A 13,845-nucleotide genomic window follows, 5' to 3' on the forward strand; every position below is an offset into this window, starting at 1 on the left:
TGGCTCACGTGAGCCACACGTGAAGCACACGTGTGGCTCACGTAAGCCACACGTGAAGCCACACGTGAAGCACACGTGTGGCTCACGTGAGCCACACGTGAAGCACACGTGTGGCTCACTTAAGCCACACGTGAAGCCACACGTGAAGCACACGTGTGGCTCACGTGAGCCACACGTGAAGCACACGTGTGGCTCACGTGAGCCACACGTGAAGCACACGTGAGTCACACGTGAAGCACACGTGAGTCACACGTGAAGCACACGTGGGCCACACGTGAGCCACATGTGAAGCACACGTGAGCCACACGTGAAGCACACGTGAGCCACACGTGAGCCACATGTGAAGCACACGTGAGCCACACGTGAAGAACACGTGAGCCACACGTGAGGCACACGTGAAGCACACGTGAAGCCACACGTGAAGCACACGTGAAGCACACGTGAAGCACACGTGAAGCACACGTGAAGCACACGTGAGGCAGAGAGGATTCCACCTCGCTGTTGGAGGCGGTTCAACCAACAAAACAAACTTTTAAAGATTTCAACTCAACGACTTGAGAATAAAGAATATTTATGACTCTTTATGATGGACCGAGAATTATAACCTATGGTCACATGACGCTAGAGAGACAGGGCTGTGCCTGGTCCCTCCTCCTGTTTACAGGGGTGCGACAGGGCTGTGCCTGGTCCCTCCTCCTGTTTACAGGGGTGAGACAGGGCTGTGCCTCGTCCCTCCTCCTGATTACAGGGGTGAGACAGGGCTGTGCCTCGTCCCTCCTCCTGTTTGCTTTGCACTTGGCCCAATATATTAAACAATGGAATTATACATGTAAACCACAAAGTCATAACCACATTTTGCAGGTTTTTCTCGGGTTTGTTCTAACGGCTGAACGTTTAACACAATAATGTTGAGCTCTAGTTTTTATTAACTCTCATTTTACTTTGTTATTTGTTTCTCTTTGACCACTACGACTTAAATGATGCAGATTTAAGTTCTTCTGGAGTTGCTCGTCGTCTCTGAGCCTCACGAAAACACATGGAGACATGAGTGTTTGTCTCCATGACGACCACAGACTCTGAGCCTTTTCTCTCACGGCGGCGTTTTAGGGACACTCTTAGATAAAGGGGAAATAGAAACGCCTTTTTATGACTTTAAACGTGCAAATCTGCCAGAAAAAAGTGTGAGTAAAAATGTGCAATATTTTGTAAATGAAAATTTGCCTGAAAAAAGTAGCAAAAATGTGAGAAAACTACATTTAGTTCGTGTTTGCTTCTTTTTTCTCAGTCTGGCTCACGTCCCAGAGTTTAAAGCAAACGTCTCACAGCCGCTGATGAAGAAGACAAAAAACACAAGATTCTGACGTGTTTGAATCATATTTATCTGATTTTATCCTCGTCTAAAACACCATTTGTTTTGCTCGTTCCATCGGCTTTGACCGAGCGACTCATTATCTCACTTATTCTAAAGTCTGAAGAATAACATGAGATTAAACCTTCTTTTTTCACAAGGTCAATCCACACACGAGTTTTCTGTTTTTCTCACAGATTCAGTGACGTTTGAAACCCAAATGTAACGATCAAACTCCACAAAGTGACATATTATGCACACGCGTGTCCCACAGTCTCAGATCGTCCTGGAAACGCCGCTCCAACTGCTTTATTCTGACACATTTGGACCGTTTAAATATGTTGTTTTCCTCCTTTCTTAGTTTGAATCTCATAAATATAAAGTGGAACTCAGACTCTGTTCGCGCGCTGCAAGTTTAAACACGTGAAAACTGTCTGCTCACGTGACCAGGAACACGCTAAAGCGCTCTGAACACGCTAAAGCGCTCTCGAACACGCTAAAGCGCTCTCGAACACGCTAAAGCGCTCTCGAACACGCTAAAGCGCTCACGAACACGCTATAGCGCTCACGAACACGCTATAGCGCTCTTGAATACTCACGAACACGCTATAGCGCTCACGAACACGCTATAGCGCTCTCGAACACTCACAAACACGCTAAAGCGCTCACGAACACGCTATAGCGCTCTCGAACACTCACAAACACGCTAAAGCGCTCACGAACACGCTATAGCGCTCTCGAACACTCACAAACACGCTAAAGCGCTCACGAACACGCTATAGCGCTCTCGAACACTCACAAACACGCTAAAACGCTCACGAACACGCTATAGCGCTCTTGAATACTCACAAACATGCTAAAGCGCTCACGAACACGCTATAGCGCTCTTGAATACTCACAAACACGCTAAAGCGCTCACGAACACGCTATAGCGCTCTCGAACACTCACAAACACGCTAAAGCGCTCACGAACACGCTATAGCACTCTCGAACACTCACAAACACGCTAAAGCGCTCACGAACACGCTATAGCGCTCTTGAACACTCACAAACACGCTATAGCGCTCTCGAACACTCACAAACACGCTAAAGCGCTCACGAACACGCTATAGCGCTCTCGAACACTCACAAACACGCTAAAGCGCTCACGAACACGCTATAGCGCTCTCGAACACTCACAAACACGCTAAAACGCTCACGAACACGCTATAGCGCTCTTGAATACTCACAAACACGCTAAAGCGCTCACGAACACGCTATAGCGCTCTTGAATACTCACAAACACGCTAAAGCGCTCACGAACACGCTATAGCGCTCTCGAACACTCACAAACACGCTAAAACGCTCACGAACACGCTATAGCGCTCTTGAATACTCACAAACACGCTAAAGCGCTCACGAACACGCTATAACGCTCTTGAATACTCACAAACACGCTAAAGCGCTCACAAACACGCTATAGCGCTCTTGAATACTCACAAACACGCTAAAACGCTCACGAACATGCTAAAGCGCTCACAAACACCCAAAAGCGCTCTCGAACACGCCAAAGCGCTCTCCAACACGCTAAAACGCTCTCCAACACGCTAAAACGCTCTCCAACACGCTAAAGCGCTCACCAACACGCTAAAGCGCTCAAAAACACGCTAAAGCGCTCTGAAGACGCTAAAACGCTCACGAACACGCTAAAGCGCTCTGAACACGCTAAAGCGTTCTGAACACGCTAAAGCGCTCATTCTGAACACACTAAAGCGCTCTGAACACGCTAAAGCGCTCACAAACACGCTAAAGCGCTCACAAACACGCTAAAGCGCTCACAAACACGCTAAAGCGAGCGCTCTGAACACGCTAAAGCACTCTCGAACACGCTAAAGCGCTCCCCGAACACGCTAAAGCGCACACGAACACACTAAAGCGAGCGCTCTGAACACGCTAAAGCTCTCTCGAACACGCTAAAGCGCTCACAAACACGCTAAAGCGCTCACAAACACGCGTGTGTTTCAAACCTGCAGAGAACAATCAGTTTGTCTGGAAAAGAGAAAAAGGAGAAAACACTGGAATAAAGGTGTTAGAAAAGCACAAAAGGGAAAGTGTGGTATAAAGTAGCATCGTTTCTTCGACTGTGACACGTTTAGACTCGTTTGTGAAAATAACGCTGTGGTAAGAATATTTTGTTGTACATTTTCTATCGAAGGATTTATTTTCAGTCTTTTCAGAATTTGCTCAAAGTCAGACGTTATTAGTTATAGAGTTTTTAGACTAATTTTTAACACAACAAAAACGCATTAAAACTCAAACACAAAGTAATATTAGTTTAAAGAAAAGACCAAAGTGACATGTTCAATTCAAAATACTCCATAAAAACACATTCAGTCACAATCAAAAGGACTAAAAACATGATATTTGAGAAGATTCTGCCGCTCGACGACTTTGTTTCACTTTAAACGGTTTTGAACGGTTCATAATTTGTCATATTTCTGTCAAAACAAACCAAATGTGTGTTTTTATTTGTGACGTTTGTGTTTGAAACGTGACTCCAGCTTCTGACTTTCAACATGACATTTAAATAGTCATGTGTATGCAAATGAGATGCAAATGAGATGCAAATGAGGTGAAGCGTTAGAGCAGAGGAAACTACATAGACCATGATCCTTTGCTTCATTTTTGATCAATCGACTGTTAAAATGATAAGTCATTTGATCATCTTTATCTGGACTAAACTGAGTCTAAAACAATCAAAAACGGTTTTAAAACTTTAATTCTTTCCAAAAGCTTCAGATTTACACCTTTTATTTGGTTAAAATCTGTTTTAAAAAGTCTCAAAATTCAATATAAATAATCATTCAATATAATCTCTGACTCATAAAGTCTCTTCTGTGTTTTAATTGTTTTACAGTCTTATTAGTTCTGCGTTTGGTTTGTTTCAAGTGAAGACGATAATCGCAGACATTGGAGTGTGGATCTGTGTGTGAGTTTATTTTGATGAATGTAACTGAGCCTTAAACTGTTTTTAGTCTTTTTTTTTTAGCCTTAATTGTTTTTATTCTTTTGACGATTGTAAATGAAAGAGTTTCAGTCGGAGCCAAAAGCTGAGACGTTTCAGCTCCAGACGCTGTTTTTGTCCAAGTCAGTTACAAATAAACTGATTTCATTTGTTTCTCCTGTTTTTTCTTTATTACACAAACTCACGTCGGATTCACGCCCGACTCACGCCAGACTCAGACATGTGGGTCAAGGGTCATGCTTAGGCTCATTTGTAGAGCACAGTTCGAACACAAAACAGTTCAAAGTCAAATCACAGTTAAAGACGTAAAAGAGTTGTTTTGTCAGGGCCGTCATGACGTCATGACCTCGAGCTGCTTCTGAATCATAAATCAAACGTTTGTCCTTCAGTTGTTGGTGCAGTTCCTGGTCTTTGCAGAGGGGGCAGCACTGCGCCAAGCGGGCTCTACTCTGCCGGAAGTGAAGAAGACGCGGCGGAAGTAGTTCAGTGTGAATGATGGAAGCTCCATGAACTTCACAGTCACTTCACTTTCACGCCCTGAATCTCTGCGGAACATCGTGGATTTCTCCCCGGGACAGCGCCGCCTTTTCCCCGCATGACGCCGCCGCAGCGCCGCGGAGAGAGCGGCTCCAGGTGAGCTCCGCGCGGCTCTGGAGGGTTAGCCTGCAGCTAGCATGCTTAGCACCGAGCTAACGTTAGCCACAGCAGGAGTTCACACCAGAGTTATTTTATCTGTTTATTTGAGCCTTTTAAGCGCCAGTGGCGGTGGTCAGCGAGGGTCAGCGAGGGTCAGCGAGGGTCAGCGAGGGTCAGAGGTCAGGACGGGAAACTAACGTGTTTAGAGCTTTATATTTCAGACTCTTTATCAAACTCGAAAATATCAAAATTGTGTTTTTCAGTCACAAACTTCAGCCGCGCGGCTTTTATTTCATGTTTTAATTAGAAATGTTTTAAAGTCAGCGTTACATCGTGACGTCATGACGTGATGACGACACGGAATCAAACTCGCGTAAACACATTAGAACAATAAAGTTACATTACGTTTAGAATCAAGTCTTTACAGTGACGTACAGACACGTAAAACACCAAAGAAGAAGATTTAACAATAAAAACAAATCAATGTTTGAAATTCCAGGTTTTTTCTCTTTATAAAATATAAACTGTGACGTTTGTCTCGGGTTTGACAGCTTTTATTCCCCTAAACCAGGTTTGATCAACATGAATAAACTTTGTTTTAGCTTTTATGCAATAGTTTGTTTTAAAGCTGCAAATTATTATTATTTTACTCATCGACTTCTTTGTGATTATTTCTATTGAACCTTTAGAGTCACATGACCTGCTTTAGAGTCACATGACCTGCTTTAGAGTCACATGACCTGCTTTAGAGTCACATGACCTGCTTTAGAGTCACATGACCTGAAGCGTCGAGAAGAATTATGAACCAAGTGTTTATTTTGTGTTTTCATTGTTCATTCTCGTCATAATGAGTCGATTATAACGCTGCTGTTGCACTTCCTGTCCAGGACAGAGGGGGCGTGATGGACGTGAGCTGGAGCCCGACGCCGTGTCCTGAGGCCTTCAAGCGCCCGAGCACCGCCGCCGACACCCTGACGCGCCTCGCCAGCTTCATCGCCCGCGCCGAGTCCAAGCCGGGCCTGAGCCGGACCCACCAGCCGGCGCCGCTGCACTCGCCGCTGCACTCGCCGCCCTCGCCGCCGCCCTTCAGCTGCAGCGAGTGCGGCCTGAGCTTCACCTTTGGCACGGAGCTGCTGCTGCACCAGGACGCTCAGCACGCCCAGCTGCCCAAACCTCACCGATGCGCTCGCTGTCGCCACGAGTTCTCGCTCAAGTCGTCATTACAAATGCACAACTGCCACGCCTTCCCAGGGCGAGCGAGTGACGGTCCCACTTACGCCACGTCGCTGACAAACATCGGCCCAAACCCCACGCACTCCTCGGCGTTTCCCGGTGCGGTGGACGCCGCCGCTTACGCCTGTGCGCCGTGTGGGAGGGGCTTCACTCACAAGCAGGCTCTCTTGCACCACCAGCAGGCCGGGTGCGACGCGACGCGCTCGCCGCGCCGCTCGGACCGCCCCGGCACCGCCGACGCTGTCGTTTCCGAAGGCGAGTCGTCCTCGTCGTCTTCCAACTCGTCGTGCGCTCTGGAGAGCGTGTGTAAGTTCTGCTCCAGGACGTTTCAGGACGTGGCGGCGTTTCACCGACACAAACAGATGAAACGCTGCGATAAGAAGGAAACGGGTCTGAACAGCGCCGACCCCCGACCCCGGAAGTCCAAGAGAGACGGCTTCAGCTGCCGCTCGTGCGACATGGTCTTCAACTGCACCGCCAAACTGTACCACCACCGCAAAGAGACGCACAGCCGCGGCGTGCAGTTCATGGAGGCGCCGCCGCTCGCCAAGAGGAAGCACAAGCGCCCGAACAGGAACTACACCTGCCAGATCTGCAGCGCCGTCTTCCTGCATCACTTATCGCTCTGGGCGCATTCACGGAAGCATCCGGCGAGGATCAACGGGGAAGACGCCGGCGCCGCTGCAAACGCCACGGGCAAGTCGGACACGCCCGCCACGGAAAAGAAAGTGGCGCCGCTCAAAATAACGATTCGGAAAAGCGTTTGGACCAAAGAAGTGTCGTTGGGCAAGAAAGACGTCGTGCTCAAGCTGCACAAAATCCCCAAATTCGCGACGACCTTGAAACCGTCGGAACGTGAGACGGCGCCCGAGGAGAACGAGGAGGAGGAGGCGGAGTTCCCGTGCCCCTCGTGTCCCGAGGTCTTCTCCCAGCTCGCCGACCTGGTGACGCACTCGGAGCTGCACCAGACGGCGGCGACGCGGGGCAAGTGCGGCGTCTGCTCCTGCGACATGGACTCGTCCAACTGGGGCGGGGCCAAGCGTCCCAGGCTGTACCACTGCGCTCTCTGCCAACGCGGCTTCACCACGCTCGACCTCTTCCTGTCGCACTGCCAGGGCCACCTGAAGGCCAAGGTGGACGAGGAGGCGGCGCCGGACGCTTGAGCGGAGGCGGGGCCGCGTGGGGGCGGGGCCGTGGAGGCGGAGCGACTTTATCAGGGCTTTTCTCTTAACAAACGTCTGCTTAAGAACGTTCTATATCAAAGTGTGAACTTAGTGACTGAAGCAGAAGGTTAGCGAATAAAGTGAGACATTCAGCAAAATCTGAGATGGCTGCCGTCGTTTTGGATGAAGTTTAAAGTCGTGCGAGTGTAAAACGAGACGAAATGGAATGAAAACACGGTGAATTTGTATGCTTTTTCCACCTGTAAATGGAACGTCCTGAAGGGGGCGTGGCCTGGCGCTCGTCGTGTCAGCCGCTGCTCCCGCGTTTATCACTTAAACTCCAGCTTGAACGAGGATCTGAGCTCGTGTTTCTGAACTTTAGAGTTTGACGCTCTGACTTTTACGGGAAACGTCTGCGGAAAGAACAAGAGGCGAGAAACGACTGAAAAACAACCGATGATGTGATGTTCTTGACTTCTCTGGATTTTTACATTTGTTTTATTAAAAGTGAATTTGAACTTGTTTCTGTCGCAGTTGTTCTCGAGTTTCCTTTTTTTTTATTTAAAAAAATGATTAAGTCGCACGAGCCAAATGCAGTTTAAAATAACAGATGAGAGAACATGAACAGGTGTACGTATGCTAACGCTAGCACCTTCAGCTACACAACAAATGCTAACGCTAGCACCTTCAGCTACACGACGTATGCTAACGCTAGCACCTTCAGCTACACGACGTATGCTAACGCTAGCACCTTCAGCTACATGACGTATGCTAACGCCAGTACCTTCAGCTACACGATGTATGCTAACGCTAGCACCTTCAGCTACACGACCTATGCTAACACTAGCACCTTCAGCTACATGATGTACGCTAACGCTAACACCTTCAGCTACATGACATGCTAACGCTAGCACCTTTAGCTACATGACGTATGCTAACGCTAGCACCTTCAGCTACACGACGTATGCTAACACTAGCACCATCAGCTACATGACGTATGCTAATGCTAGCACCTTCAGCTACATGACGTATGCTAACGCTAGCACCTTCAGGTACACAACGTATGCTAACGCTAGCACCTTCAGCTACATGACGTATGCTAACGCTAACACCTTCAGCTACATGACATGCTAACGCTAGCACATTCAGCTACATGACGTATGCTAACGCTAACACTTTCAGCTACATGATGTATGCTAACGCTAGCACCTTCAGCTACACGACGTATGCTATCGCTAGCACCTTCATCTACATGACGTATGCTAACGCTAACACTTTCAGCTACATGATGTATGCTAACGCTAGCACATTCAGCTACATGACGTATGCTAACGCTAGCACCTTCAGCTACACGACGTATGCTAACACTAGCACCTTCAGCTACATGACGTATGGTAACGCTAACACCTTCAGCTACATGACGTATGCTAACACTAGCACCTTCAGCTACATGACGTATGCTAACGCTAGCACCTTCAGCTACATGACGTATGCTAACGCTAGCACCTTCAGCTACACGACGTATGCTATCGCTAGCAACTTCAGCTACATGACGTATGCTAACGCGAACACCTTCAGCTACATGACGTATGCTAACGCTAACACCATTTAGTTTATTACAGATCTGAATGTCACAATTCACAAACAACATAAAACAGACATCTATTTAAATATAATGTACACAAAATGTACAGTTAAATGTTCTGATATTCTCTACATCACAAACATTTGGTCCAGTTTCCGCTTCTTTTTATTTATTTATTTTGTATTATTATTTTACATCATATTCTTCTGGTTCAAATGGTTCTATTAATTTCTTGATGACGTCAGTGCTTTTAGTCCGCGCACTTCCGCTCCCCGCAGACAGAGGGCGACACTGCGCATGCCCCCAGCCTCACGTCACTTCCGGCTCCGCTGCACGCTTTCCTTCCGCGACTTTGTGAATCCGTTGTGTTCGCGTTTGTGTCGCGTTTGTGTCTCTGAACGAAGAAAATCATGAGTAAAGCGCATCCCCCGGAGCTGAAGAAGTGAGTGACCGCGCGTGAGAGAGCGTGACCGCGCGTGAGAGTGCGGGAATCACGAGCCCGGAGCCGCTGTTAGCATTAGCCTCATTCACTACGAGCTAACGTGTGTTTCTGTTGCAGGTTCATGGACAAGAAGCTGTCACGTGAGTCAAACAAACGCACTTTAAACTCCTCTTGACGTCACTAAAGTCCAGCTTCTAAAACCAGCAGGTCCAAAGTGTGGCCCGGGGGCCAAATGTGGCCCTCAGGCTCTGGCCCAAACAACCATAAGATTTAGTGTAAAATTTTGCAGATTCTGTCATAACCTGAATCTAATGTTGTATAATATTAATACTTAAAGATGTGGAGGCTCTAAAGTGAGGCTCTAAAGTACAGCTCTAAAGTACTGCTGAGGCTGTAAACTACTGCTGAGGCTCTAAAGTACTGCTGAGGCTCTAAAGTACAGCTCTAAAGTACTGCTGAGGCTGTAAACTACTGCTGAGGCTCTAAAGTACTGCTGAGGCTCTAAAGTACAGCTCTAAAGTACTGCTGAGGCTGTAAAGTACTGCTGAGGCTCTAAAGTACTGCTGAGGCTCTAAAGTACAGCTCTAAAGTACTGCTGAGGCTCTAAAGTACAGCTCTAAAGTACTGCTGAGGCTCTAAAGTACTGCTGAGGCTCTAAAGTACTGCTGAGGCTCTAAAGTACAGCTCTAAAGTACTGCTGAGGCTGTAAAGTACTGCTGAGGCTCTAAAGTAAGTCCTTGGTTGTTAAGTTTGAAGTTGCGTCCTCAGTTGGCTCCTCCTCCCTTTGCTCCACACACTTTTAAGACTCATGTTCTAGTGTTGATGAACTTTATGATTAAACTCACGTATTTTCCAGAACAGACTTGTTTCTGTGAATGAGCTTCTCATCCTGTTTTTACTGAATGAACTCAAATAACAGCAGTTTCAGGAGGAGAGCTCTGACCAGTGAACCTTCTGACCAGTGAACCTTCAGACCAGTGAACCTTCAGACCAGTGAACCTTCAGACCAGTGAACCTTCAGACCAGTGAACCTTCTGACCAGTGAACCTTCTGACCAGTGAACCTTCTGACCAGTGAACCTTCAGACCAGTGAACCTTCTGACCAGTGAACCTTCTGACCAGTGAACCTTCAGACCAGTGAACCTTCTGACCAGTGAACCTTCAGACCAGTGAACCTTCTGACCAGTGAACCTTCTGACCAGTGAACCTTCAGACCAGTGAACCTTCTGACCAGTGAACCTTCTGACCAGTGAACCTTCAGACCAGTGAACCTTCAGACCAGTGAACCTTCTGACCAGTGAACCTTCTGACCAGTGAACCTTCTGACCAGTGAACCTTCTGACCAGTGAACCTTCAGACCAGTGAACCTTCTGACCAGTGAACCTTCAGACCAGTGAACCTTCTGACCAGTGAACCTTCAGACCAGTGGGGGGTAACCGCTACACGAGCTCTGACTGTTGCGTGTTCTGACTGTTGCGTGTTCCGACTGTTGCGTGTTCCGACTGTTGCGTGTTCCGACTGTTGCGTGTTCCGACTGTTGCGTGTTCCGACTGTTGCGTGTTCCGACTGTTGCGTGTTCTGACTGTTGCGTGTTCGTCTCAGTGAAGCTGAACGGCGGTCGTCACGTCCAGGGAATCCTTCGTGGCTTTGACCCCTTCATGAACCTGGTGGTGGACGACTCTGTGGAGATGGGACCAGGAGGACAGCAGAACACCGTCGGGATGGTGGTCAGTGTGAGGGCGGGGCCTGGGGAGTGTGTGTCTGAAGTACTGGTGTGTGTCTGAAGTACTGGTGTGTGTCTGAAGTACTGGTGTGTGTCTGAAGTACTGGTGTGTGTCTGAAGTACTGGTGTGTGTCTGAAGTACTGGTGTGTGTCTGAAGTACTGGTGTGTGTCTGAAGTACTGGTGTGTGTCTGAAGTACTGGTGTGTGTCTGAAGTACTGGTGTGTGTCTGAAGTACTGGTGTGTGTCTGAAGTACTGGTGTGTGTCTGAAGTACTGGTGTGTGTCTGAAGTACTGGTGTGTGTCTGAAGTACTGGTGTGTGTCTGAAGTACTGGTGTGTGTCTGAAGTACTGGTGTGTGTCTGAAGTACTTGTACTTGTACTACAGGTGATCCGGGGGAACAGCATCATCATGGTGGAGGCTCTGGAACGCGTCTGACAAAAGACCATGTTTTTGTTTTTTACTTACTTGTACTTTGAATAATTTGAATAATGTGTTTTTCTTGAATAAATCTTTTTTTTGTAAAAGAATCGTTTATTGAACGTGTTTTAGTGACGTCTGAGTTTAAACTTTAAACTCTTTATCATGTTGTATTTAGCATGTTGCTCAGGAAACGATACTAAAATATAGGGATTAATATAAAACATTTACACATATTTAAGACTAAAGTTAAAGATTCACTATGTCACAATCTGCCTGAAATGTTCTACAGTATTAAAGGTCAGATCTGTGATGAAATACATTCATTCTGTAGTTTATATAATATGTATGTGTGTATATATATTTATATATACATTATATATATATATGTGTATATATATACATTATATACATGTGTATATATATACATTATATACATAATGTGTATATATATATACACATTATGTATAGTCTTCTGCAGTATCTTTCCTGTCAAACACATTTTAAACAAGTAAAACTTTAAGTCTGACTGAAGCTTTATGAATTAAGTTTTTTATTATAGTCTCATTAGTCGAACTGTTAAGTGATATTGCACTTTTATTCCAGACTCATTCAGAATATAAATACTCTAATTTGTGCTCTTATTGTCCCAAAATAAACGGACTAAACCTTTTATTTTGAAGGCGCACGATGTCACTGCGCACGTCGCTTTACGTCACTTGTCGCGTGCGCTGACGTCAGACGTTATGTGGAGAGCCGTGACAATGTCGGAGGAGGTTGGAAAGGCGCTCCAGTCCGTGTCCGAGCGGGTGAAACAGGCAGCGGCTCGCCGGCTCAAGGTGAGTGTGGCCCGGGCAGCGACAGCACCGCGTCCCGCTGATCCTGGAGCGGCTCCGGCGGCACGAGGCGTTACATAAGCCCGGGAACACTTCACCCTTTGCCGGGGAAGACGCGGCTGCACGCGGCTTCACTCACGCCGCTTATGTATGACATTTACACGCGACAAACGAGATGTTTGTGAAGCTGGAGATGTTTGTGAAGCTGGAGATGTTTGTGAAGCTGGAGATGTTTGTGAAGCTGGAGATGTTTGTGAAGCTGGAGATGTTTGTGAAGCTGGAGATGTTTGTGCTGGAGATGTTTGTGCTGGAGATGTTTGTGAAGCTGGAGATGTTTGTGAAGCTGGAGATGTTTGTGAAGCTGGAGATGTTTGTGAAGCTGGAGATGTTTGTGCTGGAGATGTTTGTGAAGCTGGAGATGTTTGTGCTGGAGATGTTTGTGAAGCTCAGACTGTAGTTTGTCCTGTGAGTGTCACGATGTAACCATTATTCATGATTATTCTGAGAACACGATAGACCTCAGAGGAACTGTCTGTAGAGCTCAGAGGAACTGTCTGTAGACCTCAGAGGAACTGTCTGTAGACCTCAGAGGAACTGTCTGTAGACCTCAGGGGAACTGTCAGTAGACCTCAGAGGAACTGTCTGTAGACCTCAGAGGAACTGTCAGTAGACCTCAGGGGAACTGTCAGTAGAGCTCAGAGGAACTGTCTGTAGAGCTCAGAGGAACTGTCTGTAGACCTCAGGGGAACTGTCAGTAGACCTCAGGGGAACTGTCAGTAGACCTCAGAGGAACTGTCAGTAGACCTCAGAGGAACTGTCTGTAGACCTCAGAGGAACTGTCTGTAAACCTCAGGGGAACTGTCAGTAGACCTCAGAGGAACTGTCTGTAGACCTCAGGGGAACTGTCTGTAGACCTCAGGGGAACTGTCTGTAGACCTCAGAGGAACTGTCAGTAGACCTCAGAGGAACTGTCTGTAAACCTCAGGGGAACTGTCAGTAGACCTCAGAGGAACTGTCTGTAGACCTCAGGGGAACTCTGTAGACCTCAGGGGAACTGTCTGTAGACCTCAGGGGAACTGTCTGTAGACCTCAGAGGAACTGTCAGTAGACCTCAGGGGAACTGTCTGTAGAGCTCAGGGGAACTGTCAGTAGACCTCAGGGGAACTGTCAGTAGACCTCAGGGGAACTGTCTGTAGACCTCAGAGGAACTGTCTGTAGACCTCAGAGGAACTGTCTGTAGACCTCAGGGGAACTGTCAGTAGACCTCAGGGGAACTGTCAGTAGACCTCAGAGGAACTGTCTGTAGACCTCAGAGGAACTGTCAGTAGACCTCAGAGGAACTGTCTGTAAACCTCAGAGGAACTGTCTGTAAACCTCAGGGGAACTGTCAGTAGACCTCAGAGGAACTGTCTGTAGACCTCAGGGGAACTCTGTAGACCTCAGGGGAACTGTCTG

General features: G+C 47.3%; 3 protein-coding genes across 3 annotated transcripts in view; all 3 read left to right on the top strand.

Annotated features, from left to right (window-relative positions):
• Nucleotides 1-4,853: 4,853 nt before the first annotated feature.
• On the top strand, nt 4,854-7,858 carry LOC140350630 (uncharacterized). The gene is made up of 2 exons (XM_072436193.1): nt 4,854-4,985; nt 5,876-7,858. The coding sequence occupies exon 2, from the start codon at nt 5,891-5,893 to the stop codon at nt 7,382-7,384; it is 1,494 nt and encodes a 497-aa protein (XP_072292294.1). The 5' UTR covers nt 4,854-4,985; nt 5,876-5,890; the 3' UTR covers nt 7,385-7,858.
• Nucleotides 7,859-9,277: 1,419 nt separating this feature from the next.
• LOC140350631 (small nuclear ribonucleoprotein G) lies at nt 9,278-11,631 on the top strand. Its single transcript, XM_072436194.1, has 4 exons — nt 9,278-9,411; nt 9,529-9,551; nt 11,014-11,138; nt 11,522-11,631. The coding sequence occupies exons 1-4, from the start codon at nt 9,380-9,382 to the stop codon at nt 11,570-11,572; spliced, it is 231 nt and encodes a 76-aa protein (XP_072292295.1). The 5' UTR covers nt 9,278-9,379; the 3' UTR covers nt 11,573-11,631.
• Nucleotides 11,632-12,270: 639 nt separating this feature from the next.
• LOC140350637 (pyridoxal phosphate homeostasis protein-like) overlaps nt 12,271-13,845 on the top strand; it is a 29,030-nt gene continuing 27,455 nt past the window's right edge. Inside the window, exon 1 of the mRNA XM_072436201.1 lies at nt 12,271-12,393. Within this exon, the coding sequence (XP_072292302.1) occupies nt 12,301-12,393 (93 nt within the window). The 5' untranslated portion in view covers nt 12,271-12,300. The remainder of the gene's footprint in view (nt 12,394-13,845) is intronic.

The sequence above is a fragment of the Eucyclogobius newberryi genome, unplaced genomic scaffold (assembly GCF_026437365.1).
Source record: "Eucyclogobius newberryi isolate DKJ021-1_F unplaced genomic scaffold, fEucNew1.0.hap1 SCAF_77, whole genome shotgun sequence".
Classification (NCBI taxonomy): domain Eukaryota; kingdom Metazoa; phylum Chordata; class Actinopteri; order Gobiiformes; family Gobiidae; genus Eucyclogobius; species Eucyclogobius newberryi.